Genomic DNA, 26057 nt, shown 5'->3' on the forward strand with positions numbered 1-26057 from the left:
CTTCATCATTGGGCGGTGCTCCTCGTTAGGCCGGCACTGCAATGCCCTAGGGTCTCCCAAAGGGTCACTTTTTTCGGAGATATTTTCAGGATAAAGCCGTATGGGTGCGTGGGGGTAAGTGGCAGTGAAGTCCTAATTTGAAATCTAAAAGATGACTGGAGGGTAACTAGACAGTATAATAAAGAGAAAATCCCTCTGCCATCAGTAAAAAAACAGAAGGTTGTGCTGCTTAGAGGGGAGTAATGGCCCTCAGTAGCTAAATAGAATATAGCATGTCCCTAAGGGACATGTTTTGTGGTCAACATGTTTAGCTATTGGTCTCAGGAGGAGATCCCAGTGCGTCTTCAGGACCATGAAAGGGAGCAGTGTATAAAAAGAGTAGTGAGTGGCCTATATTCGTAGATCTAGTGCCACTGAGAATAATTACTATATTCTGGATCAACAAAAAGAGGGAGATAAGATAGTCAATGCATTAATAACCTACATTAAGGGTGTTCATTAAAAATCAAACGTATGTGAGCCTGGGTTTCCCTTGGTGAACCAGGTGCACGTAGCTTGAAATAACCTACTGTAGATGGCCAGTAAATGAGACTGTAGTGGGCTATAGACATAGACATAGACAATACACGACTGACAAACATATATCTGTGCTCAGGGCACAGTATGAATCATTACCACACAACATGTGGTGGTGGTGGTAGATAACCACCACACATTCGTAAAAGTTGATTGGTAGGAATAGGTGCGGACAATATCAAAGGTATCACCATTGATGGCAAGCCTCAGGTCACTGTGTAAATTAAGGCATGGTATTTACCAAATTGCGCTTACCGATAAAGTAAGGGAGAAGTACCCTATGAGATGCGGCAGTGAGGTATCCTCGGGATCTGTTCTGAGGGGTAGTGGCATTGGCTCAGAGCATAAATAGGGCGGAGTGCAAAAGCGACTATGGTTACTGTGGACTCATTGCAGACGAACAAAGTGGTACTTACAATTCTCGTAGGTATGCAAGGCCCGATCACCTTCCTGACCTCACGCCGTCTCTGTGGAGGCTGTAATGCGGCCGCTGCTGAGTATTAGTAGCAGTACAGAGACCGGCGACTGGGCGTGTTTAGTCATCCCTTGCTTCTGGGTTGTCTGTTCGTTGCTAGGTGACTCAGCATTCATCTATCGCTGGCACGTGCTTCACTGCGTGTTAGTCTGTGCCTGCGTGGGTACCATATTGGAGTGGTTATATGCACTCTTGAAGTGAAGATAAAGGGGGTGTTTTTCAATATACTGAGATGGCGATTTATGTGATAAAAGATATTCAGATGGCGATATGTAAGTCAGTAATACTGATGTAATCATTTGGAATGATTCCTATGCTGAGGTGCTGTTGTAGGGTATTTTGGATGAGACAAATCGGCATGTTTGAGATGGTGATAGTCTTAAAGCATAGGTGAAGTTTCACTCTAGCACGGATAACAGTGGTCTAGAGGCACTATTAATTTACTCTCAGCATTGATGTAGCTGGAATGAGGGTAAGTCAAATTTAGGTGGCTACAAAAATGTGTGGACAGAGTACAAATAGTACAGTTTCTATGTGTCATATTGTGATGATGAAGTTCACACTAGTGATGAGACAGACTTCATTTTGTATGTAAAATGACGTGTATTGGTTATGTAAGATGAGGATGGTCATGTCATGTAACCAACCATCAGAAGCTGGTTTTTAGACACTACGGTAAGTTCCATTGGATCCTGTGGTATGGTTGAACTTGTTTTTTGGCCTCATTGGAGTTCAGTCCAGGGGATCTCATCATTAAGACCCCGTACATCAGTTCGTAGTTTGTGGACCCATCTCTGTTCTTTTCGGAACAGGGTCATGGTATTCCAATGTGGGTGGGTCTGTAGGATGGTCCATTGGAGCTGTTCTGTTGTGTGTTGTCTATCAATTAATGAGTTTACTAAGTTTTGTAGTATTGCGGCCACAACATATGTTGCTTTTGTGTTTCCTAATTCTGATCCTGACCTGTCGTGTGGTCATACCCATGTAAAAGAGATCGAATGGGCATCTAATGAGGTACACTCAGTTCCTAGTATTGCAGTTTGTATGCTTGCGTTGAGTCCATTTTACCTCGCCCAGTTGGAGATCTTTTGTGTGGGTAGTTAAGCTGTACACATCACAGAGACCAAATTGATAGTGTCCTTTCACTGCTGGAAGCCCTCGTAGAGTGGTGTGGTCAGTAGTGACTTTTGCCTGAGGTCTCGTATGCACCAGTAGGTCTTTCAAATTCTGTGTTCATGTGAACGCAAACCTCAGGCATTCCAAATTGAGGTCACCCATGTTGACGATGTGCCAATGTTTTAGCAATATTGGGCATATCAACAAGGGCAATATCAGCGCTTTAGCGGTATTTTTGCTGCTAAAGCGGCAATATTTTTATCGCCCTATCAGCAAGCTTTCGCTAACAGCTGATAGCAACGGTGTGCTGGCAATAGCGCCCGTGTCAATGCTGCTTTGCATGTCAGCGATAATAATCGCTAATGACATGCACAGTAGGCGTTCCTTAGGTGTTCCCTCTGAGAAACAACCTTGGGAAAGTCGCTAACCGCACATCGCGGTATCATCAAGCCAGGCCCTGATTCCCATAGCAACATAAAAAACGGCGCTAACCGCAGTTATCGCCATCAGGTAACGTCTGCTAAATGTCAGACTCAGGCTTAGAATCCACCTCCCATTATAAATATAGCTAAGTCCACATCTCCTAATTAACAAGGATTCCCTTAGCACTGTAGTTGCATCACTGGATTTCCAGCGATGTTCCCTCATAATGCCGCTATCGCCGGAATTTTTATCGCCGTGGAGATAAGCGTTGATAATAACGCGTTATCTTGGCGATTAATTCTGGCAATAGCCGGCGTTATGCAAATTTGCGCTATGTGTGCTCTGCAATGTTTGTTGGCGATATGCCCTTATGTTCTTTACTTGGTTGTACATTGTTGTGAAGGTGGTAACACACATAACTATGTCCTCTATTGGTTTGGTGTGGGTTTCAGGAGGGCATCGCGGTGGTTGTAGCGTGCTCTCTTACTTGTGGATTTGATGGGTTGTCTGGGGTAAGTAATTCTTTATTATATGATTACCTAAAATCATTTACAAATACAGTACGTGTTACATCATAAATAAGTGCATTTGGTTGATTAAAATGTCTACAAAATTATAAGAACATCTAAAAAGGGAAAAGAGATGCAGCAGTAAAAAGGAGCGAGACTGGAAGGCATGGGAGCGCAGACGTGCAATACGAAATCATGCAGGCATAAGTGTGATTATTTTGTGCCCAGGCAGATGGATGGAATGGACCATATTTGAGCTATATGAGAACAATGAAAGGACGTAAAACAAAGACTGAGCGACGTCACCGAATAGGACTGAGAGGCATGAGTGCGTGAGCATTCGGAAGAGTATCATAGAAGCATGTATGTGATTTTTATACACATAGGCATGTGGGATAAGTTGGGGGACAGTGCACCTCCCAAGCAAACTATACAGTGTGAGTAGACAAACCCTATGCGCCATGAATAGATCTGGTCCGTTCGAGATCTTGTTGTCTTGAAGTGATCACTCCCTGCTTCTTTAGCAGGTTTTTTAGGCCAGCCATTGTTAATTGTGTGTCCGTTAGAATATCAGCTGGCAGACCCAAAGTCTTATTGGCTATCAAGAGGTACCTTGCCCATTGACTAGTGTTGTCGGTGAAGACTATTTGTAGTGTTTCCCTGATTGTACCAGGACCTGCCTTAATCACATGATGATAACATTTTACTATGTCTTTTTTACATTCTATGTCCATTCCTGGAATATTGAATTCTAGGCGAGTCAGTGTGCACCTTGTCGAATATGGAAGCTTAAAAACCTTTCTAAAAGACATGATGTGCATGCGCTCCAACTTGTCGGTCAACAGGCCAGGTAAAGCAAGATGGCCATAGCTCAGTTTTGGAATTATCTTGGCTTGCATTACTCGTCGAATGTCCTCCGTTGAACGGCTTAGAAGCTTATGATTTAATTTGCATAGGGAATTTGTGTAACCTTGGCCGCTTTTGCCTCAAGTGCGTTGGCCTGCAGTATTCTGGCAGTGTCTCAGAATTGTACTCCCAGATAAGTATACTTATTGGTGGTAGCAATTCTTAACGGGCCGAGATGCCAACCGAGTATTGATTTTTTGGGTTTGTGGCCAAAGACCAGCACCTTAGATTTAGTTGCATTGGCTTAGAGTTTGTTTTCCATATTATAGAGATGTGTAGTGTCTCCAATGTCCCTTTCATTCTAATTTGATCCAATAGGACAAGGTCATCTGCATACTGCATGATCGGTAGTCTAAGATGGCCAAGTTTGGGCGGAAAGATGTTTTTTTAATTGCTTCTCCCAGATCCACAGTATGCAAGTTAAACAGTGTGGGTGTGATCACACAACCCTGTTTTAGCCCATTGTTTGTGTAGATCTTGGCTATTGCACATGTCTGTGTGAGCTTGGCGTGGACCCAAGTGCGAGTATGGAGTGACATAATGGCCGCCAGGAGTTTCCTGGGCATACCCCACTTTGCGAGTTTTGCCCACTGTATGTTGCAGTCAATGCCATCAAAAGCGGCACTATAGTAGACAAAACATGCATATAGTGGAGTGGTGGTGACCTTTGTTGCCAGATATGATAGTGTGATGGCATTGTCCAGTGTCGACGAGTTCGGCCAAAATCCTGTCTCATATTGCGGTATGATTTGATTTTTGTTATCCGTACCTCTAACTCTTTCAAGCATCCCTTTTTTATAAATGGGTTGCAAGATGGAATCTTTCCGTGAGTCCAGTACTACTGGGGTATTATAGCAGTGGTTAAATAGGCTATGCATATGGGGGGGCCCAAAAATCTTGATCTTCATTGAAGATGCTGCCTGGTAGCCCTTTAGGTCCGGGAGCCCCATCCTTCATGATTCCCTTGAGGGTGGTTAGAATTTCTTTTTCTGTTGGGGCAAGGTCCTCAGCCTCATTCTTGTCGGGGTAATTGCCTTCTACCTCCATGGTGTTTGCCATGGGTTTGTCTTGGTCAATATATAACCTTGTTGCGTGGGCTGACAATTTGTTGGCAGGTACAGCGTTATGGATGTAGCTTCCACCATTTAGACCATTAACATAGCTCCAAAACTCCCAGTTCTTATTGGGTGCTTCCATTTTTCTTCTATGATGGTTTGTTCCAACTGCCAAACTGTTTTTTTTATGCAGCTATCTAGATGTTTTCAAACTTGTTTCCGTCCGTGGGCACTTTTCACTCCTATACTGTAACTCTGCCAGATGGTACCGTTTTTTACTCTCTCTGAATGCTTTGATGTCGATGAGGTTAACTGTCCCATTTCCGGTGCGTTTTCCTTTATGTGGGTTGCCTCCCTGCAATCAGAGCTTTCTAATGCGAGCATATAATTCCTGGCCAACTTTTCTGAGTGCCAGTTGTACATATAACCTGTTTCCACTTGTTGTATCTGGCCTGGCTTCTGGGTCCCCATTTAATTTGTTTTATCAGTCCTGTTTCGTTATTTGAATTGAGCATTTTACCAGCAGTTAGGTGTTCCTCATGAATCATGGTGCTTAAATTGACGAGGATGGATATTGGATGGTGATCGCTTGCAGTAGTATGTGACACCTTATATTCTTCACACCTTCAGTAGGTCCTTGATCAGCCAGATGTAGTCTAGCGTGGATAAGTTTTTAAATGTGGGTTGTTGTTTCCTATTTGGCTGCCCTACTTGGTTCACGGACTCCAGGTTAAATTCATTGATACAGGCTTCCATGATATTCCGTCCACTATCCCCTTGGCTCTGTTCCGGGTGGCACAAATCTCTCATGTTGAAGTCCCCAGTAATAATACATTCGTGCCCTGGGTTCTCGTTCAGATATTCTCCAATCAGTCCAGTAATCATCCTGGTATTTGCAATTTTTGCCTTTTTGTTTGGATTAACATAGAGGTTAATTGATGCAATTGCAGTCGGGATACCCTCTAATCCAATTCCTTTTATAGTAGTGATCTGGATGTCGGGTGAATGCGTAGGCCATTTCTTGATTCGTACTTGTAGGTTTAGTTTTACAAAGGTTGAAACCCCACCGATCGGTCTTCCAAAGATGTTTTTCTTGTTGGCCAATGTGTGGATCCCCTGGTAGCCTTTGATGGAATTTGGTGTTACCATCCATGTTTCCTGCAAGCATAAAATATCTCCTGTTTTTAGAAAATCCATGGCTTCTTTGTTGGCTAAGGTCGATTTGAGCCCTGCCATGTTCCAACTTATTAGTCTGATCTTGGTTCTTAATATCGCCTCTTGTGTGCCTCAGATTGTTGGTTTGAGCCTTCCCTGGTATGCAGTTTTGTTGGAGTCCAGGCAAGATTGAATGATTTCTTCTTCTAGGGATTTTCCCTTCCTTTGGTATGAAGTGCTTTTGAGATTCAGGCCCAGTCCTCTGATGTGACGTCCTGAGATGCTCTTACCTCCATGCAGTGTCTGGTAGCATCGCCCTTCTGACGCTTGATTTTAATGTTGTTGTCGCAGATTTGACTCTGGATCGATTTTATGCCCCTTAGTTTAATTTTCTGTGGTGCTGGTGCAGCTTTTTTGTACGGCCTCTGTAATAGTACTTAGGGATACTTTTCTGTTGGACATTTATCTACACGGATGCCCCAATCCATGAGTAGATCTTTTTCAGGCATGATGTTTTGAGTGTCTAGCTTGTTGGTCCACTTTGTTAGGGTTGACTCCCTATGGCTTATCCAGGATTTTTTTTTAAAGTGCACCGATACAAGATGGGCTGATGTTAATTAGGCCAATGAGGTTATACACGACCGGAGATATAGGATGTTTGAGCGATTTAAAATGTTGCCTGGGCCTCTTGTCTCAAATTCAGGGGTAAGGATCACTGTCCGCTCCGAGTCTGCCAGATGTTCCTTTCCCAAAATAGTTCCCTCTGACTCGTGACTCAGGCCATCATGCAAAGTTGTTTGATCTGGAATCCCTATTTGGCCATTATTCCAGCAAGGCACAGCTTGTGTTTTCCCTTCCGATTTATTATTGAAAGGTTGCTCACGAGTCTGGAACCTTTGGTCTTCCCTGCTAATGTGAGTCGTGAATTTGCTATGTTTTGGCCTTTGCACTGTGTTTTCGTTACGGGTGGATGTACCTTCAACGAGCAAGGTTCCTGCTCTGGTGCTGGTTTTGACATCTCCAACTTCTCACACGGTTACATTTCCGTAGACCTGTGTCCTGTTATTCAAGTTGCCGCATTTTTGCTGGTCTCAGGCGATGCCCTTGCCTCCTAACTTTCTGTTCTTTTAGTGGCGTTTCTGTGATTGGCATTCGCCACCTCTGCATAGGTTTGTACTTGAGGATTGATAGCAGTATGAGTGTTGGAGTGCATTGAATTCGCCTTGTGCAGACCTTCTATGTGTTTCACGTTCGGATATTTTGGGATGGATGTTTCCTATCTGCTGTTCACTGGTGAAGAGTGCTGTTTCCCATTGGGAAGATGGGATAGTTCAATGGGCCCTTGTTGGTGCTGTCTGAGCCGATGTCGGTCTGGTTGCAGACTTGGTTTGAAAGAGTTGTCCTTTCATGCTTTTTTTTTTGTATTGATGTTGCCCCGCTTTTCCTTTAGTTTGTTTTCAACGATTTCCATAGTTTTTTCTTTTGCCGTCTGAAGAGCTGCCCTTCAATTGGTCTTTGATCAGTTTTCCTGTTTTGATGACCATCCTCAGTGCTGGTCGCAGGACTCCCACTTTTCCCTGGGCGCATGTTATTGATTGTTACTGCTGTACCCAGTGTTTCATCTGGTTCCTTGGATGTTATTACCGCTCCAGAGTGTTTTTCTTCTTTTTCAGAGTTTTTCCTGTTTTGTATGTTACTTAGTCATGCTTCACTACATTCATGTGTTAAGGTTGTTAGCAAGTCAGGCAGTGTAGTTAATTTTCCCACTATTCACTAAAGCTTTTTACTGGTCTTTCTTGTGGTGCCCCCTTGGCCATTTTCTCAGGTAGTCCACTGGTCAATTTTAAAATTAATCATGTCCACCTTTTTGTTAATTGTCAAGACACTTTGTGCAATCATGTGTATTAAATCCACCTGTATCTCTAATTTGTGGGATTGCCAGGTGAGTGCCTTTACTGCTGCCAGCAATGATGAATTTATTGTGTTTAGAATATGTTCCGGGCCATTCTTATACATTGCGTCTTCATCATCACACTGGATTCCGGGATATTCGCCCGTGACAACTCCTATGAGTTCCTCTGCAATTAGTTGTGGTTTACTGGCTGATGTTGCTTTTGTTTTTAATAACTCTGTAAATGATGAATCGAATGCAGAGGTCACTAACTTGTTGTGGTGTTTGTGCCCTTCCAAGATTGTTAACGGACGTAGAGCAATTCTGATTTGTCCCCCAGCCACAGAGGTTAATAGTTGTCCAGTGTATCCTGGTGCTGGTCATTTATGTGATGGATGAGGGCCTTTATTGCGAAAGCGTTCTTATTTTGAATGTGTCCAGAGAGTATTGGGTTAGAGCTTCGCCATCGGTTATGGTTGATGAAATCGCAATGATCCCAGTTTGCTCTGCCAGATTTTCTGCCATGTTGTAGTTTTTATGTTTGCTGATGGTATTAAGAATATCATTGCTGTCCGTAATCCTGTCTGCTGTCTCTGCAAGTCTCGCCGTCTCTACAATTAGTGATTCTCCCAGGCTATCCTGGGCTGTACAATTTGGGATAAGAGGGGGAACCTCTCCCTGATCTACTGCCTTCTGGCTAGCTAACAAAAGGCTAGGGCTCATGGGTGATGGGACCCCCTCTTCCACCATACAACTTGTGTGGTCGCCTTGGGATTTTGTGTGCAGCCTTGTGAAATATTGATGTATCGGGAGGCTCCCTATTGAAGGTCTAACTAGCTTTTCTGTCCTCTTATTGTTCTCCGTTGCTGCCGCACCCTTGTATCCTTGTTGAAAGATCCTGCACACCTCACATTCCTGGAGGAGATCTTGGCAGTAGTCCTATTCCTACGAGCCACAAATATCTTGTGCGAATATTTCCAATTGATGTGGAATGTGGAAGCCCGCAGCCTTACCCTACGCGCCCAGTCTCTGGCCCGCTCTCTTGACTTCTGCTGCCTCGTATGATTATGTCGAATTGCTGTTTTGACTTGCGCTGGCTGTCCTGTCTGGGGCGTTCTCATTGGTAAGGTTGTATTCCAGTTGGCTGATGAGTGGATCCCCCTATCCAGTTGTAAGAAGTTTCTTGTCTAGTAATGGTCCCTTTGTTTTTTTGTTTTGTTTATTTATTATTTTTTATTTATTGTGTTGATTGTCTTGGAGTCCTGCTTGGGTGACCTCTTTCAAGCGGAAGACGGTATATGTGGTGACTGGGATATGGACAAGTGAGCTGCCGAAAATGGGGGGTCAGAAGCAGTGAGTCACGGAAATCTCAAACTGCAGCTTCTGTGCAATTGGTGGACCACCCACTTCGATAGTAGCACCCCCTATTGCCGCCCGCAGCACCACTCTACCTTATCTCTAGAAGTAGCTCTGGGCTCAGTTCACTCCTCCCAAGACTGAGTCTGAATTCCGTTTCCATGTCGATATACGTCGTGGTCCTGAGATGCAGCCGCAAGATGGCAAGGTACTGTCAGGGGGCTGAGCTGCTGGACTGCTCCCAAGCCACTGCCGCTGCCACCACAGCTGCCGGTCGCTGTCAGCACACCACAACAGGCTTTGGCCTCCTCAAAATGCTGAGGAAAATCCTGCCTCTCCTCCCTATGGAAGCCAAGCAGGTAGTCACACAGGGTCTGATACAGTCCCGCTTGGATTTTAACAATGTGTTATATCTCGGCGCACCGGACTACACCCTACGCAGACTTCAGATAGTGCAGAACTGCGCGGCCAGACTACTGCTCGAACTCCCTCGCAGTCAATCCGCTAGGGCCGGGTTGGTTAAACTGCACTGGCTGCCAGTGCGTCAAAGAATTCGTTTCAAAGCCATGTGCATTGCTCACCAGTCCTTTTGGGACACAGGCCCCTTGATCACCCGCGACCTAGTCACCCATTACATACCTACCAGAAACCTCCGATCTAACCACACCTTCCTGGCGAAACTTCCCAGAATAAAAAAGTCCAGGTCAGGCGGCAGGACGTTCACCTATAACGCCGCTAAGTCCTGGAATGCTCTCCCTCTCCATCTCAGAGCCAATTCCAACCACTCGTCATTCCGTAAGGAGTTAAAAACCTTCCTTTTTAACCTTCCCTACTAGGCCCTCTCAGCCACCTTATTAGGTTCCTCTCCAGTATCTATTAGCGCTTGGACGCCTCCGGGCAGCAATTCGCGCTCTATAAATATACCTCCATTTCCATTTCCATTTCCAGGCGTGCGCGCTCCTCCTGACATTCACCTCAGGGATCTCCTCTGTACTCCACAACCGGTCCACGGAGCTGCAAACTGCATTCCCAAGACCCGCCACACACCACAACCTCTGGATGGACCAGTGAGGGGCACTGCTGGAGCCGCGGGAGCCGTCGATCGGCACGGAGCCACTGGTCAGCACGACGCTGCGTTTTCACGGCTGGGGGAGGGTGGGGGAGCAGGCAAGGGCAAGCAAAATAGTCACAAAAGCAATGGCGGCAGTGGTCACTAGTCCTGCTCAGGCTCCGAGAGCTCTGTGTGCTCCATGTGTAGACTCCTCCTCTTTCCTTATCTCATGGAGTAAAACCTCCCAGCTGTCTGGCCCCACGATCAACCCCGTCAAAGACTGCCACACAGCACCCGCAAGCCACACCTGGTGAAAGCGCCCAGGCATACCGGGCCACTTCTGCGAGGGTGTGGGGACCGTAGGGCACAGGCGTGGACTCAAGCTGACCGTTCAGGTTAACGGCCAGTTAGCGGCTGTGGCTGTTTCGTTCCCTGCGGCTCTGCTCAGCTCCAACGCGACCGCCGATCCTCACAACTCAAAAACACCGACTGTCTGTGGTCGTTCCTCCTCTCCAGGGTGTTGCTCAGTTACTCAGCTTGGCACTCGTCTTGAACTGTGCTACTTATTTTTGAAAACAATGGTCGCTAGCGTAATCTTGATTAAGGTGACTATTTCAGCATAGACTTCAATGAGACCTATGTGTGTTCCTCCTGTGTCCAGCCGGACAAAGGAGCATTTAATCTTGAGTTTCACAAAATTACAAAATAGGATAGTAGAGACTGATGAAACATGGGCACAATCCTGTACTGAGTTTTCAACAGAGAGAAAGGAGTAAGAACAAAATAGAAATAAATAAAAAGAAATAACAGGCAAAAGGCTTTGGGAGCAAACATGGGGGCTTACAATACAATAGTAAACTTAAGTAAGCTCTGGCGAACAGCAACCACAATACATTTTCACAGTAGATACAATGTGGTACTGTTACAGAAAGTCGACGTGACGTTTCGATCCCTAGCTTCTAGTATAGTGGGATCATCATCAGGATTTTCAGGCAACTAGCAATCGCAAACCGCTCGGTACTACCTTCATGATCCCAACCTTCCAACCGCCCGTCACTATCACCTGCCATCCTTGCCTCGCACTCCATCATGGTCCCAACCCTCAACCGCCCGTCACTATCACCCGCCATCCATGCCTCGCACTCCATCACTCCCTCGATCACCACACGACCACAGCTTCGCACTCTATTCATCGCAAGAATCTGGCAAATCCTCCATCACAACTGCGATCACAAACCAATCACTTGTTGGAGAACATCTAACCGCCGGTAAATTTCACTTGTTGCATGAGGCATGACTCTTGACCGCACAACTGTTGCTCTGTTGAACGTTGTTAGGCAAATGCTGATTATTCTTGTTGTTCTCACCTTCCTTCCCTCATTAATTTCCACAGGCATTGCATTTATACCAGGCAATTTTTTGTAAATTTTGAGTCCTGATGATGATCCCACTATACTAGGAGCTAGAGATCGAAACGTCACGTCGACTTTCTGTAACAGTACCACATTGTATCCACTGTGAAAATGTATTGTGGTTGCTGTTGGCCAGAGCTTACTTAAGTTTACTATTGTATTGTAAGCCCCCATGTTTGCTCCCAAAGCCTTTTGCCTGTTATTTCTTTTTATTTATTTCGATTTTGTTCTTACTCCTTTCTCTCTGTTGAAAACTCAGTACAGGATTGTGCCCATGTTTCATCAGTCTCTACTATTCTATTTTGTAATTTTGTGAAACTCAAGATTAAATGCTCCTTTGTCCGGCTGGACACAGGAGGAACACACATAGGTCTCATTGAAGTCTATGCTGAAATAGTCACCTTAATCAAGATTACGCTAGGGACCATTGTTTTCAAAAATACGTAATTACTCGTGGTCCTTAGCTACCTTATCGGGTCCCCCTTGTTACCTATATTGAACTGTGCTACAGCATCTTCTAAGCCTAAGAAATTGTCCATAAGGGAGATTTTTCCTGAGTGCCTTTGGGTGATGGCCATTGTATGGTAAGAGGCTGTTGCAGTCGAAAGGTTTCCTGTACGTCTTAGTGGTGAGGTTGCCATTGTCCAGCGTGATTAGTAGGTCTAGGAAAGGGTTCTCCATCTGAGGTGGACAAAGTAAATGTCCGATATGTGTCCCGGTGGTTAATCCAGTCGTGGAACTGTGTGCAACGTTCTTCAGATCCAGTCCATTATATTAATATATCGTCAATATATTGTTTCCATTCCTTTATGTCCTTAATGAAGGGGTTGTTCTCTGTTTGCATATGTGTCTCCTCAAAGTGCGCCATATAGAGGCACGCAAGACTAGGCATGAAAGTGCTGCCCATACAAGTTCCATGGACCTGGTGGTATTTTTGGTTCTGGAACTTTAAGAAATTGTTCTTTAAGGCGAGTTCAGTGCATTCCATAATAAATCCCACCAGAGGTGTTGCTGTGGTTATCGTTTTCCTCAAAATCTCCTTAATCAGCCTGATGGGGGCTTCTTGTGGGATGTTTATATATAGAGCGTCTACATCCAGGGTGACGAGTAAGGTGATCTCTTGTGGCTCCGGGAGATTCTAGATAAGGCTGAGGGTAGGTTTTGTATCCTTTAGAAATGAAGGAGTTTTTTGGACCAGAGGTTGCAAGAAGTGGTCGCAGTACTGACTGTGGGTTTCCAAAATGGAGTTGATACCGGACACAATGGGTCTTCCAGGTGTGGTGATTTTATGTATCTTTGGTAAGATATAAAAATATGGGGTGATCGGTGCGGTCTTAACCAGAAAGTAAGCCTCATTGCGTGAGATCAACCCATTGGTTCGTGCCTCATTGACCATGATAGGTAACAGTGTAGTCAATGACTCTGTGGGGTCTGCATCCAGTTATCTGTAGTATTTGGTGTTTGCAAGTTGGTCATGACATTCGTTGTTGTACTCAACTGTGTTTAGGATGACGATAGCACCACATATATCTACAGGTTTTATGATGTCTGGTTCGTCATTGAGGTCCTTAATGGCCCTCCGCTCTCTTCCTGGAAGGTTGTCGAAGGTGGTTTTTGGTTGGACTTTCGCAATGTCTTGCAGGACAGCCTTCTCAAAGGTTAGAATCTCGCTAGGGGTCATCGCTGTAGTGGGCATGAACTTAGAGGGATTCCTGTGTCCGGAGTGTGGAGTAGCATCGTTGTCCTGGTGGTCATTGGAATTACGAACGAATTAGCACAATCTCAGTTTCCTGAAAAAGCACTGTAGTTCACCTGTGAGTTTAAATGGATCTTCTCTAGGTGTTTGAATGAATCCCAGTCCTCTTTGCAGGACTATCTCCTCAATGTCTGTGAGTTGCCTCCACGATAGGTTGACTACTAGCTTTTCTTTTTCTGACTCCTGGTTTGGTGTTGGTTCTTACCATCTGACCATTAGACCTGTTTCTGTTCTACTCTTCTCCTTCCTCTTCCCCTGCCTCTGTTCCAAAAAGGAGGGGGTTTTTGGTATTGATAGAAGTTGAAAGGAGGCGGCGGACCATGGTAGCCGGGGTACCAAGGTGGTGCAGAGGGGTATCCGGGTGGTTGGTAGTTACAAAGAGGTAGCGTTGGGAGGAGTCCTACGCCTCCTTGGTTCCTTGGTTGCTCTTCCAACTTGCGTTACCTGGGGTGCTGTTCGATCTCCTTGATCTTGCCGAGGTGATTGAGTCATCATCAGACAAGGTCTCTATGTTGGATTTGGTGAAATCCTCTTTAAGGTAGGGATATCCCTTTTTGTTTCTTAAAGCTTCTGATGTCCTTCTTGAGTTTGTTGATGTTCTTCTGTAGCATGTAGCCTTTATGTTCATTCATTTCAGTGTTTATTTCAGCGAGTCGTGATTACCAAGCGGTAATGCTGAGGGTGGATTTCAAGGCATTCTCAGCTTTATTGATTTTGATAATTAGTGCTTCCGATAGGCGTTTCGCCATGCTAATAATGAGGATGAGCCAGTCCCGTGAGCACTTCCAAGCCATTTGGCTTTATTCCTTGTGGAATATTAGGTCCTCTAGAAAAATGCATGGGGCGACAGTTACAAGCACACCATTGGGTGCTATATTTGCTTGTTCAGGACTACGAGTGCCAAGCTGTGGAATTGAGCAACAGCCTGGAGAGGGGGAATTACCCCAGACAGACCTTTGAATCCACAAGTAAGAGAGCAAGCAACAACCACTGCGATGCCCTCCTCGAAACCCACACCAAACCAAAGGAGGACATAGTTACGTGTGTTACCACCTTCACACCAATGTCCAAAAAAGTAAAGAAGATAGTGCTAAAACATTGGCACATCGTCAACATGGATGATCTCAATTTGGAGCGCCCGAGGTTTGCGTTCAAACGAACACAGAATTTGAAAGACCTACTGGCGCATATGAGACATCGGGCAAAAGTCACTACTGACCAAACCACTCTATGGGGACTTCCAGCAGTGAAAGGACACTACCAATGTGGTCTTTGTAATGTGTGCAGCTTGACAACCCACACAAAGGAACTCCAACTGGGTGAGGTAAAATGGACTCAACGCAAGCATACAAACTGCAATACTAGGTACTGCGTGTACCTCATTAGATGCCCAATTGATCTCCTTTACATGGGTATGACCACACAACAGGTCAGGATCAGATTTAACAAACACAGACACAACATACATTGTGGCCGCAATACTACAAAAATGAGTAAACACTTCATTGATAGACAACACACAACCGAACCGCTCCAATGGACCATCCTAGAGACCAACCTGACATGGAACACCATGACCCTGTTCCGAAAAGAACAGAGATGGGTCCACAAACTACGAGCTAATGTACGGGAACTTAATGATGAGATCCCCTGGATTGAACTCCAATGAGACCAAAAAATGAGTTCCACTACACCGCAGGGTCCAATGGAACATACTGTAAGGTATAAAAACCAGTTTAAGACGGTTGGTTACAAAACACGACCATCTTCATCTTACATACCCAATACACGTCATTTTACATATAAAATGAAGTCTGTCTCACCACTATTGTGAACTTCAACATTACCAAAACATGACACATAAAAACTGAACTATTTGTTCTCTTAGTCTACACATTTTGTAGACACCTAAACTTGACTTACCCTCATTCCAGCCACATCAATGCTGAGACTAAATTAATAGTGCCTTTAGACCCCTATCATCTATGCTAGAATGAAACTTCATCTATGCTTCCAGACTAACACCATCTCAAACATGCCGATTTGGCAAACCAAAAATACCCCCACAAGACCACCTCAGCATAGGAATCATTCCAAATGATTACATCACTACCAGTGCCTTACATATCGCCATATGAATATATATGATCACATAAATCGCAATCTCAATATATTGAAAAACACTCCCTTTATCTTCACTTCAAGAGGGCACATAACCACTCCAATGTGGCACCTGCGCAGGCGCAGACTAACAAGCAGTGAACTAGGTTGGTTGCAGTGATAGATGACACACGCGTAAGCACGGACGTCTTTCAAGACCAATGCTGATTCACCTTGCTTGTCATCTTTTATTGTTTAAAAATAGAAATTCCAATACACGACCAGCCGACACGTGTTTCGTCTTACAAAGACTTTTTCAAGGCGATTGATGCGTATGGTCATCTCTGTAGGAATGAGTAGAAAGTCATATATAGGACGTCAAATATGTCCATGGTCCCTCTCACTCGAAAAAGGTCATCAATCTATGAATGATAACATAATGTCAACTAAGGTGTAGCGAAAAAGATGAGCTTCAGTCCTGCTCCTAACGGTGTAGCGTGCTGACTCCTTGATACGAGTGCACCCGCTACCTGTCTCCAAGCGGAAATAAATGTACCCGCGCTTGACACTGTCCCACCAACAAATGAGAGGCGCAATATGTCCATTAGGAACATGCTATATTCTGTTTTGCTACTGAGGGTCATTACTCCCCTCTAAACAGCACACCTTCTGATTTTTGTATTGATGGCTGATGGATTTTCTCTATATTAAAATGTCTAGCTACCCTCTAGTCATCTTTTAGATTTCACATTAGAACTTCACTGCCACTTACCCCCACGCACCCATATGGCTTTATCATAAAAAGATCTCCGAAGTGACCCTTTGGGGGACCTGTAGGTCATTGCAGCGCCGGCCCAATGAGGAGCACTTCCCAATGATGAAGTATGACATCCTTCTGGTGTGTGAGGGCACCATGATCAGGACACTGTCCCTAACAACCACAGTATTAGAACGATCAGGAACAGTGACTCCAGTGGGATATAGTTTTTATATTCATGAGCACGAGTCACTGGACTTTTATCCTGCTCCTTGTCCCCCCCCCTCCCCCAGTATTTTGTGCTACAATCATTTAGGCTACATGATGTTTCAGAATAATAATCAACTATTGTATCACAATGTTAAACAGATTTAGTACACAGAGTGTATGAGAGTCCCCTTAGGTCCTCTCCAACTAAATGCCCTCTCTGATGATAGGAGTGACTGACACTGGGCCAGTGGTGCTGGGGAGATGGGGTAAGTTGGGGAGAGAGAACAAAAAAGCAGCACCGAAGCATAACTGTATTCTCCAGACATTGAAATGGCGCTATGAATTTAATTCTCGAAATAACAGTACCTTAAAATTAACTCAGGCATTCAAATTCTTAGGTGCCTTAAACTGATATTGAGTCTTATCGACTTCTGTAGGTAAGCGACATCAAGTGTGTGGCTGTTCTAAAATCCATGACCCCAAATTCAGGTTAATAATGGATGACAAGATGCCGATATTTCAGATGAGCAAGAATACAAGGAACGTGGGTTATCATAGCTCTGAAAAAACAAGCATTGGTAAAGCAGATAGGGCATGCAAGTGAGGACCCCACAAGACTTATCTTCCGCTTGTGAAGTGATCCCGCAGGGAAGACATGTACAACCACTACCATCTCCTCCCTTACCCTAGAACGATTGAAGTACTGACCAGGATGAAGAGGGGACCGGGGGAGAAAGTTGGAAAGGAGTGTGAGGACAGCCTGTAGGAAGACCTGACTGATACGCCCTTGGGTGTTCTTGGTACCTTTCTGGGAAACACCACCTGTGACAGAAAGCAGATGGGTAACACTCTGATATGGATTCACGCACAACATACGACAGGGCTCAAGGAATAGTGTAGTCACCTGGGATGCAGCGCCTCTAAGGATGGAAGGAGTAGTCTGTACTAAGGCTTTAACGGAACCCAAGTGCTCCTGCGTGGACTGTCAATAAAGGAAAATGAAAACAAGCGCTCCTGCGCTGACTTCCAACAAGGGGAAAAGAATTAAACAAGTGCTCCTGAGCATGGTACCATAAGGAAATGAGGAGTTCAGGCGCCCCTGCGTGGTTCTCCTTGGATTTGGGGAAAGGCTACATGCGTAGCGCTAACCGTGAGGAAAGCAAGTCTGTAAGCGTTCCTGAGCTTACTAAGGAAAAGAGACAGTATGAGCCGTGAAAGGGAAATGTCAGCAAGCACTCCTGCGCAGCTTCAAAGACTGGAGAAAGCGGCTCCGTGCACGAGCCATGAGAGGCAGATGTCGGCAAGCGCTCCTGTGCGGATCCGAGGACCAGATAAGGCGGCTCCGTGCACGAGCTGCGGAGGGAAAATGTCAGCAAGCGTTCCTGTGCTACTACAACGTCCACAACATGAATTCGAAGTGCCATTCTGTCCGGAACCGCAATCAGTTATGCGGTCCTCCCCGGAAGCGACAGTCAGCTGGTCGAGTGGCGGCTTCCAGCAAAGGGAGGCTAGACCGCAAACCTGCCTGACACACTTCGGCAGTAAGGAGGCAGGTGGAAGCAACACACCACATGCCAGGCATTCGGTGAACGAGGAACCATGACAGCGCCATTGTGACCCATTGATTTTGCCAATGTTTTTAGCCATGCTGTGCAGCATGTATAAAGTTACAAAAGGAAAAAAAGGATTTTATATTTGTAGGTGCATTCTCCATGCATTTGCATGCCTACAAAATGAGGCAGGTGCCATTTATTTTTTAGTTACAGGTCTGAGTTGGATCGGCAACTAAAAAGAAAAGAAGTAAATGTGCAAAATCTTATTTTGTGTTTAAAAGTGAGAGTGGGGAGAACGGAAGCAAAAGAGGGCCAGGCAACACTGGGGTCAGTGTGTGGGGGGTGGAAGCATCATGGGAAATGGCAGGGGGTAACAAACATGGAAGCAACACGGGGTGGGAGCGACAGGTAAGGAACATGCAGGGCACAGGTGGGAGAGGAAATGAGGAGAATTGGATGGGCGGGACCAACAGGAAGAGGGGGCAATATAGAGCAACATGGAGAGAGAAGTACACAAGAGAGACAACTCGAACACACACACATGGACTGCTCAACACAAAAGAAGAAATAGTGCAATGAAAGCAGAGATCCCAATAAATGAAAGCGATTCTATAGATGCAATATGCCTTGCAACAGACAAAGCGTGTGTTGTCTTATAGGCATGACCTAACATGGAAAGGCCAAACTACTCCAAAAGCCTCTTTATGCTGGGAAAAATTGTTGCGAAAAACAATGAAGGTGAATGAGTCAGTAAGTCTGTGGGTAAACTGACTATAAGCGAAAAGCAATACAACTCACAATGTTGCCAGGTGCAGGGAAACACATGTTCCTAAAATGAGGCACTTTGCCTATGGCCCATAACCGTCACTCTTCTGTCCCTCTCTTATGGAGCTCCTTTCCTCCACAATCAGTTAGAAAGTTTGAAAGGGACTTGCCCTGAGAAAATTGTAAGGCTGGCATGATACTGATATCTCCTGCAAGCAATTTTCAGCAAGACATAAGCAAAAAAAAAAAAAAGCAAAATATCTCAGCTGTAGAATTTGCAAAATGTCATAGATTTCACATGTGAAATTCACAGATTTAATGGGTGTATCTCAAATAAGGCCACGGTTCAGTTCTGTACTTACAAAATCAATTAACTTTCCTACAATTTCACTCACCGAATTTTGAATGATGGTATTCCCTCACAATTTTTCCAATTCTCCAGCACCTCGAAGCAACATATTGGACATTTTCCTCCAAATCTCTATGATAATTCTTCCCACTTACTAACCTGTTTTTTGTTAGGGAAAAATGTGATAAAGTGATTATCCAAAATTCATGCACTCTTTATTTTTCTTCTCTTTGTCTCTAGGCTCCAAGGTCTGTGTGCAGTGAGAGCTGCCCTTCCGGGTTCAGGAAAGCTGCTCAGAAAGGTCGGCCTGTCTGCTGCTTTGACTGTGTCACCTGTGCTGAAGGAGAGGTTTCCAATGAGACAGGTGGGGAATGTGGTCTAATAACTGAATTGTTGATTTGTTCTCTCACATCTTGCACAATCTTGAACCACAGATATTGTGGCGATGTACATGAGCACCAACTATATTAAAATAATCATCCTGGCATATCCTGTTAAAATACATTATGAGAAGCAGGACACAAGGGGGGCTTAAAAGGCAGTGGAAAGAGAAAGAGGAGTGTAGATTCTTACGGGTACTTAAACAGAACAGTGTTCAAACTAACCAAGGGGCATATTATCAAGAAATGGCGTTAAAATTATCACCGCTTTAGCGGCAGAAAACTGTAGTTAAAGCGGCGATAATGGGCTTGATAATATGCCCTTAGGAATTTCAATAGAAGCCCATGTTCTGGTGTCAATTCTGTGAATTCTCAAGGGCAAATTATCAAGCCCATTATCGCCACTTTAACTACAGTTTTCTGCCGCTAAAGCGGCGATAATTTTAACACCATGCTTGATAATATGCCCCCAAGTTTTAAGGAAGAGACGAGCGAGAGAGAGAAATTAGTATATGTTAAGAGTGTTTTTGTCTGTGTGGGCATGTAAAAATCCAGGGTGAAATCTGACATATACCTCACCATATCCAACTCATTGCACCTGTAACCAACTATTTACTACAGAATACATCTTTTAGGGGGGGTGTAACACCCCAAACACCACCCCCCCAAATCTATGTCTCTGGTGATTTACCCAAATTCACAGTATATCTAGCAGACACCAAGGGGACGATTATGATCATGTTAGGAAGGGCTCTAAACGGTATTCGTAAAGAGCAAATCTGATTCAGAGCCGCAGTTTCCGATCGAAACGTCCCCCATTCCGAACAGCTAAGTATGATGTGAGGAATCTGTCCAGTTGTACCGACTCGGACCCATCAAGATGAAACCGCTTTGGGAATCGGACTTCGGGGTGCCGTAGCAGGCCCCCCTGCACCCGGGGCCCTCCAAATCGGTCACAGGGGTACCCATGGGTCCCCCCGAGCCAAGCATGCACAATGTGTTGGGCACCATGGGGTGCCCGCCACAGGGTGTACGATTTTCCCACCCACCCCTTATAGCTATGGGAGTCTGTGTATGCGTCGCTATACAGGCTCCCTTAGAGTTCAATGGGAGTTCGACCAAACCAAGTCCGTCACTATATGGATTCATCGGAATCGGTCACTCGGAGTCCCAGAGCTCGATTCGCTTGGAAAGCTCTCCGGATCCGAGTCATACGGAGGGCTTTCTTGCCGAGATCAGAATCAGGCCCCAAGACGTGAGCCCAGCTCCCCGGAATTGGATTTTGAATCATTGGTTTGAAAATCCTTGGAACTTAATTGAAAATCATGAATCTGGTCAATTCAAATAATCTGCATGTACCTCGAATGGAAATCTGTGCAATGCAAGTGTAAATGGGGGAAATGTAATGTGCCGGTGTAGTTATGTAATACTGTACATTGCTCTGTGGTTCCATATGCGATTTTGCACTATTTAAATACCTACCAAACATGGCCGACACAGGTAAGAGTAGTGGGGCGGTGAAGCGGGGCAGAGGAAGTCGACAGACGGGATAGGTAAAATAATAAAATAAAGCCACTTAACTTGCGCTCGCCGCATCACTGAGTTGGCGATGCGGCGAGCACAATGTAATTGGTTTTATTAGTTATTTATTTAATTTTAACTATCCCATCGTCTATCGATTTCCCCCAAGCACCTCCCCACCGCTTTTACCTGTGCCAGCCTTGCCTGATAGCTACACACATACATGTACACAAGAGCAAGATCACAGTAGCTGTAAAATACCCTCTTTCACTTTATACTGTTACTTGTTGATCTCAATCAATTGCTCAAACCCGAAATTTGGATTCTTTGATTCGAAAAGGCAGAAAGACCTACAAAACAAACAAGTACAAAAGCTAAAGTATGAAAACAAGAGACACTATCAATGTAGATGATTAATCATACAGCCAAATAGAGAAATGCTAAGAAAGCAGTTGTGAAACGTTTTTTCCATCAAAATAAATGAATAGTGAGTCACAGTGCAATATATTAAGAACTGAAACTTAGAGAACAAATGTTTAAACTTCTCATTATTCACAATGGTTTAGCATAAGGCACTTTGTTTTTGTAAGATTGGTAAGTAAATCTGTAATTTCTGCAAAAATGTGTGCACAATTCACTTTCATGCAAGTCCACGTAATTTAAAAAAAAAATATTAAATAACTTAAAATGGAAATCCGTAAATTTACGTAATCGGTAACACACTGTCGCATTTAAACAATGTTCTGTTCCTGTGCATTTGCAGTAACAATGGAAACATTCACAGGATGGCATAATTTGGAGAATTTCACTTAACAAGCATGACGCAGCATAATCCCCAAAATAACACACGTTACGCTGGTGTGATTTAAAATTGTTTTTTTTCCGAATTTCCTCCCCGTTGTGCAATGTGAATTTGCTAGGAGAAATGGAGACACCTGAGACAGACATGAAATATAATGATTAAATCGCTCAATCAATTTTCCGGAGAGAAAACAGCAAACTACACAGAAATTGATATGGAAAGCGGGTGCAGGGGTTGATTGAGGGGTGTCTTACGTCAGTAATTATCCCCACTGACTCAAATTTACAAATTAAAAAACCTTAGTGGATATTTACCAACGTGGAGAAATGGGATTAAAGTCACACAAAGCATTGCATTGATTTACTTAGCATTAAAAGCGCAAACTCGTGTAGTGCTCTCTGAGCCTCCCTGCCACCCATTGTTATTCCAGAGCAGGTGTATCCAACCTTTCCTACAGTGAGACCTACTTCTGATCACTGAAAACGTTCCTGAGCGTCAGCCCAATACAACAATTCCAAAATAGTAAACGGGAGCCAAATAACTTAATACAACCACTTGAGTACCCCCTGCTCCTGTGTGCATACACATTGTCGCTAGAGCTGTTCCCAAAATGTTTACATGTGGGGTTCCAAATTGCCCATTTCCTCTTGTTTATAGATGAGCTCCTTGAGGTGAGTGTCTCCTTAGGGCTTGTGATCCAATTGCTAACCAATATATAACATGACCATACTCTAATTTTCAGCTTCAGATGCTGAAATGCCTTCTCTGTTTGGCCAATTGTCTGAAAGTCCATTGAACGATGTCCACAAAGAAACAGACAATTAGCTACAATCCTTCTTTTGAGGCACATGCAGACGTCATATCTTTCTACAAGTAAACCTATAAGGACAGTCTCCCCTCAGCATATACCTGGAAGGAAGTCAATGCATGTAAATTAATGCATGCAGAGGTTTCTCTAATAAGCTAAGCATGCTCAAAGGAAGGAAGGAAAGAAAGGAGGAAGGAAAGGAAGAAAGAAAGTGATAAAGATAGGAAGAAGACAAATAACGAAAAAGAAAAAGAAAGACCAAGAGATAAAGAAAATTGAAAATGAGAGAAAGCAATAGAGAAAAAAAGCAAGAAAGAGAAGGTAAGAAAGGAAGTAAGAAATGAAAAGAGAACAAGGGAGCACAAAAAGAAAGAAAGATAAGGAAAGAAGCATATACATAAAGGAAAAAAAGGAGCCAAGCAAAAAAAGAAGAAACAAAAATAAAAAGAAATGAAGAAAGAATAATAAAGCAGCAGAAAGTAGGAAACAGGAAAAAGAAAGCTAAAAAGGAAGAAAAAATAAAATCTAGAAAGAAATGTGGAAGAGATGTTAATACAGAAAGCAGAATAAATGAGAAAGAAACACAGAAGCAGAAAAGGAAAGAGAAAAAAGAAAAAGGAGCAAAGGAGCAAAGGAAAGAAGAGAAGGAAAAAACAGAAGGAAAAGAACAAAATATGAGAAACCATTAATAACAAACCAGAGAAGGTACAAGCAAGAAAGAAATGAACATGAGAATTTAACAGAGAATGAAACTAAGGCCGATTAGAACATTGGAATGTGGAGCACTTCATTGTAGACAATGGAGTGCTCCGTGCTTCTACGGGCCGGTAAAGGCCCGCAGAGCAACATTCCAATGTTTTACAAAAGCCTCTGGAAGCTCGAGGGGATTTAAATCTCCTCGAGCTTCGAGAAGCCTTTGTTTAATTTGTTAGAACATTCTGCCCTCTAGTGGCAGAATGTTCTAATAGCCTTATAGCTCTTCGTAGCAGGGCTATACCGCTATTAAAGTCCCGCTGCTTTTGTTAAAGTCCCTCGCCTTCGGCTCGGGCCTTTAACGCTGCCGCGGGCCTTTAATAGCCGGTATAGCCCGCTACGGCGGGCTATAAGGCTATATTACGATGTCGTCCGGAAAGGCTCCGAACTGGATTCGGATTCTGCGAATCTGATTCGGGACCTATGTTTCCGACCGAATTGGTCACCTTTCCGGGGTGACCAATTATGATACAAGGAAGCCGTCCGGGCTGTCCGAATCGGTTCCGAATGGATTCGGGCAGCCCTAGTCATTCGGGCCCAATCGTACAGCTCAATGGACACGGTGTATGAAAGAGCAAGTACAATGACCGATTCAGACAGCCGTTACGAGTCGGTGTGGCCGAGATAAAATGGCTGTGGGAATCTGACTTTGGGGGACCATAACAGGCCCGCCTTCACCCGTAGGCCTCCAGATGGGGTCCGTGGGAGTACCTAAAGGACCCCTCTTTCCAACCATGCACAGCACCATGGGGTGCTCGCCACAGGGTGCAAGGTTTTCCCTAACCACCTCTTTTTTTTTTTTTCAATGGGAGCCTGTGTTCTCGTTAGGAACACAGGCTCTAATTGAAGTCTATGTGAGTCCGACCAAACCGAGTCAGTAAGCATCCAGACACATCATCATTGTTCGGTAGGACTACCCGAATGCAAATCTTTCGGAAAGCATTCCTAACCCGATTTGGTAGAAATGCTTTCCTGGCGACATCATATTCGGCCCCTTAGAGAGGAAGCAAGAGTGGGAAAGTAAATCATGAAAAAATAGAGAAGAGAGAAAATCAGATAGTTGAAAATAAAGTGAATGGTTGCAAAAGAAATAGAATGAATGGGTTAAATAATGAAACAACTTTCTGAAGAGGGTGCTCTATGCTGTCAGCTTTCCAAGTTCTGCCTTAGCAAACTGGCAGCGGCAAATTCTAAAACCATCTGATAGGCACTTATGTGCAATCCTTTCAGAGGCAGGCTGAGAGATACTGGTAACTGGTCTGGAACCCCTGTTCTAGACTCATGTTCATGTTTACATGTTTTTTTGGTTTTCTGCAAACCTTTAGAAACCTATGTCTACTGATCTCTTTCTTCAGACCCATCATAGACTTACGAACCATCTTATTATGTACAAGTTGTGTTCTCCGCTATCATTAGCCATGTCGGTGCATGTTTGTGTTGGCTTATTTTAGATGTTTTTTTTAAACTTTGAAAATAAGTTGTTCTCATTGTTTACCAGCACAATTGTTTTATTATAATATAGTATGCTTTATGTAGACAGTATACATAGCATGTATGAGGTTCAACTAAAACTTTCCAAATCAAACCTACAATAATTACTCTGAGTCATCTGTTCTCATTCTGTGCTTCTCATTAAAACATATAGGGCCTTATTAAAACACCGTTGCAGAATGAGACCACCTGGCCATAGGTCAGTGGTTCCGCCCACAGAATGGGTGGTCGGAAACATCCAGTTTTCAATTGCAGCTTGCGCGGCAGGCAGAAAAGGTCTGTAGCACAAGCTACAATTGTAAAATGGATGTTTTTAAACATCCCTGCACTGTGTGGCACAGAGTGCCTGCCACACGGTGCAGTAAAGTTTAGGGGGCACCAGGCCAATAGTGGAGGGTCGGGGAAAGGGGGCCCTGCTAGGGGCCCTAAAGTCACTTTCTGCCTGCCTTTTCTTGGCTGGCAGATCACCATGAAAGGGCAGGCATAAAGCGACATCATAATCCCAAAAGTGGAGCTGATGCTGGCTCCGCCGACATTATGGGATTACGAGTCCTTCCGACATTGCGTAGTGCAGCACTATTCCCCCATGGGTTTCCCTCCGACTGCAGTCATTGTAATATGATGGTCGGAGGGAAACCATTGATGCCTGGGTGGAAAGGCTGCCACCAGATGTCAGATAGCTTTCCGTCTAACATCAAAATCGAGCCCTTATTTTGTTAAAATGACCTCTGCACATTGGCACTTTGGATGGGCAATGCAAAAGAGAATTTTCACAAGTTGCTAATTCTCTCCCCCAGCATAGCATTCACTGCCAAGCCAGGTACACCTGAAGACTGAGATTCTCAGGTGCAGGTTCTACAATTTATGTTTTGAACTGTGCACATATG

General features: G+C 44.3%; 1 protein-coding gene across 1 annotated transcript in view; it reads left to right on the forward strand.

Moving 5' to 3' along the window:
- Nucleotides 1–26057, forward strand: part of LOC146782683 (extracellular calcium-sensing receptor-like) — a 316336-nt gene that overhangs the window by 124960 nt on the left and 165319 nt on the right. The window contains exon 5 of the mRNA XM_085637178.1: nt 19656–19779. Within this exon, the coding sequence (XP_085493304.1) occupies nt 19656–19779 (124 nt within the window). The remainder of the gene's footprint in view (nt 1–19655; nt 19780–26057) is intronic.

This window comes from Triturus cristatus, chromosome 12, assembly GCF_964204655.1.
Source record: "Triturus cristatus chromosome 12, aTriCri1.1, whole genome shotgun sequence".
Classification (NCBI taxonomy): domain Eukaryota; kingdom Metazoa; phylum Chordata; class Amphibia; order Caudata; family Salamandridae; genus Triturus; species Triturus cristatus.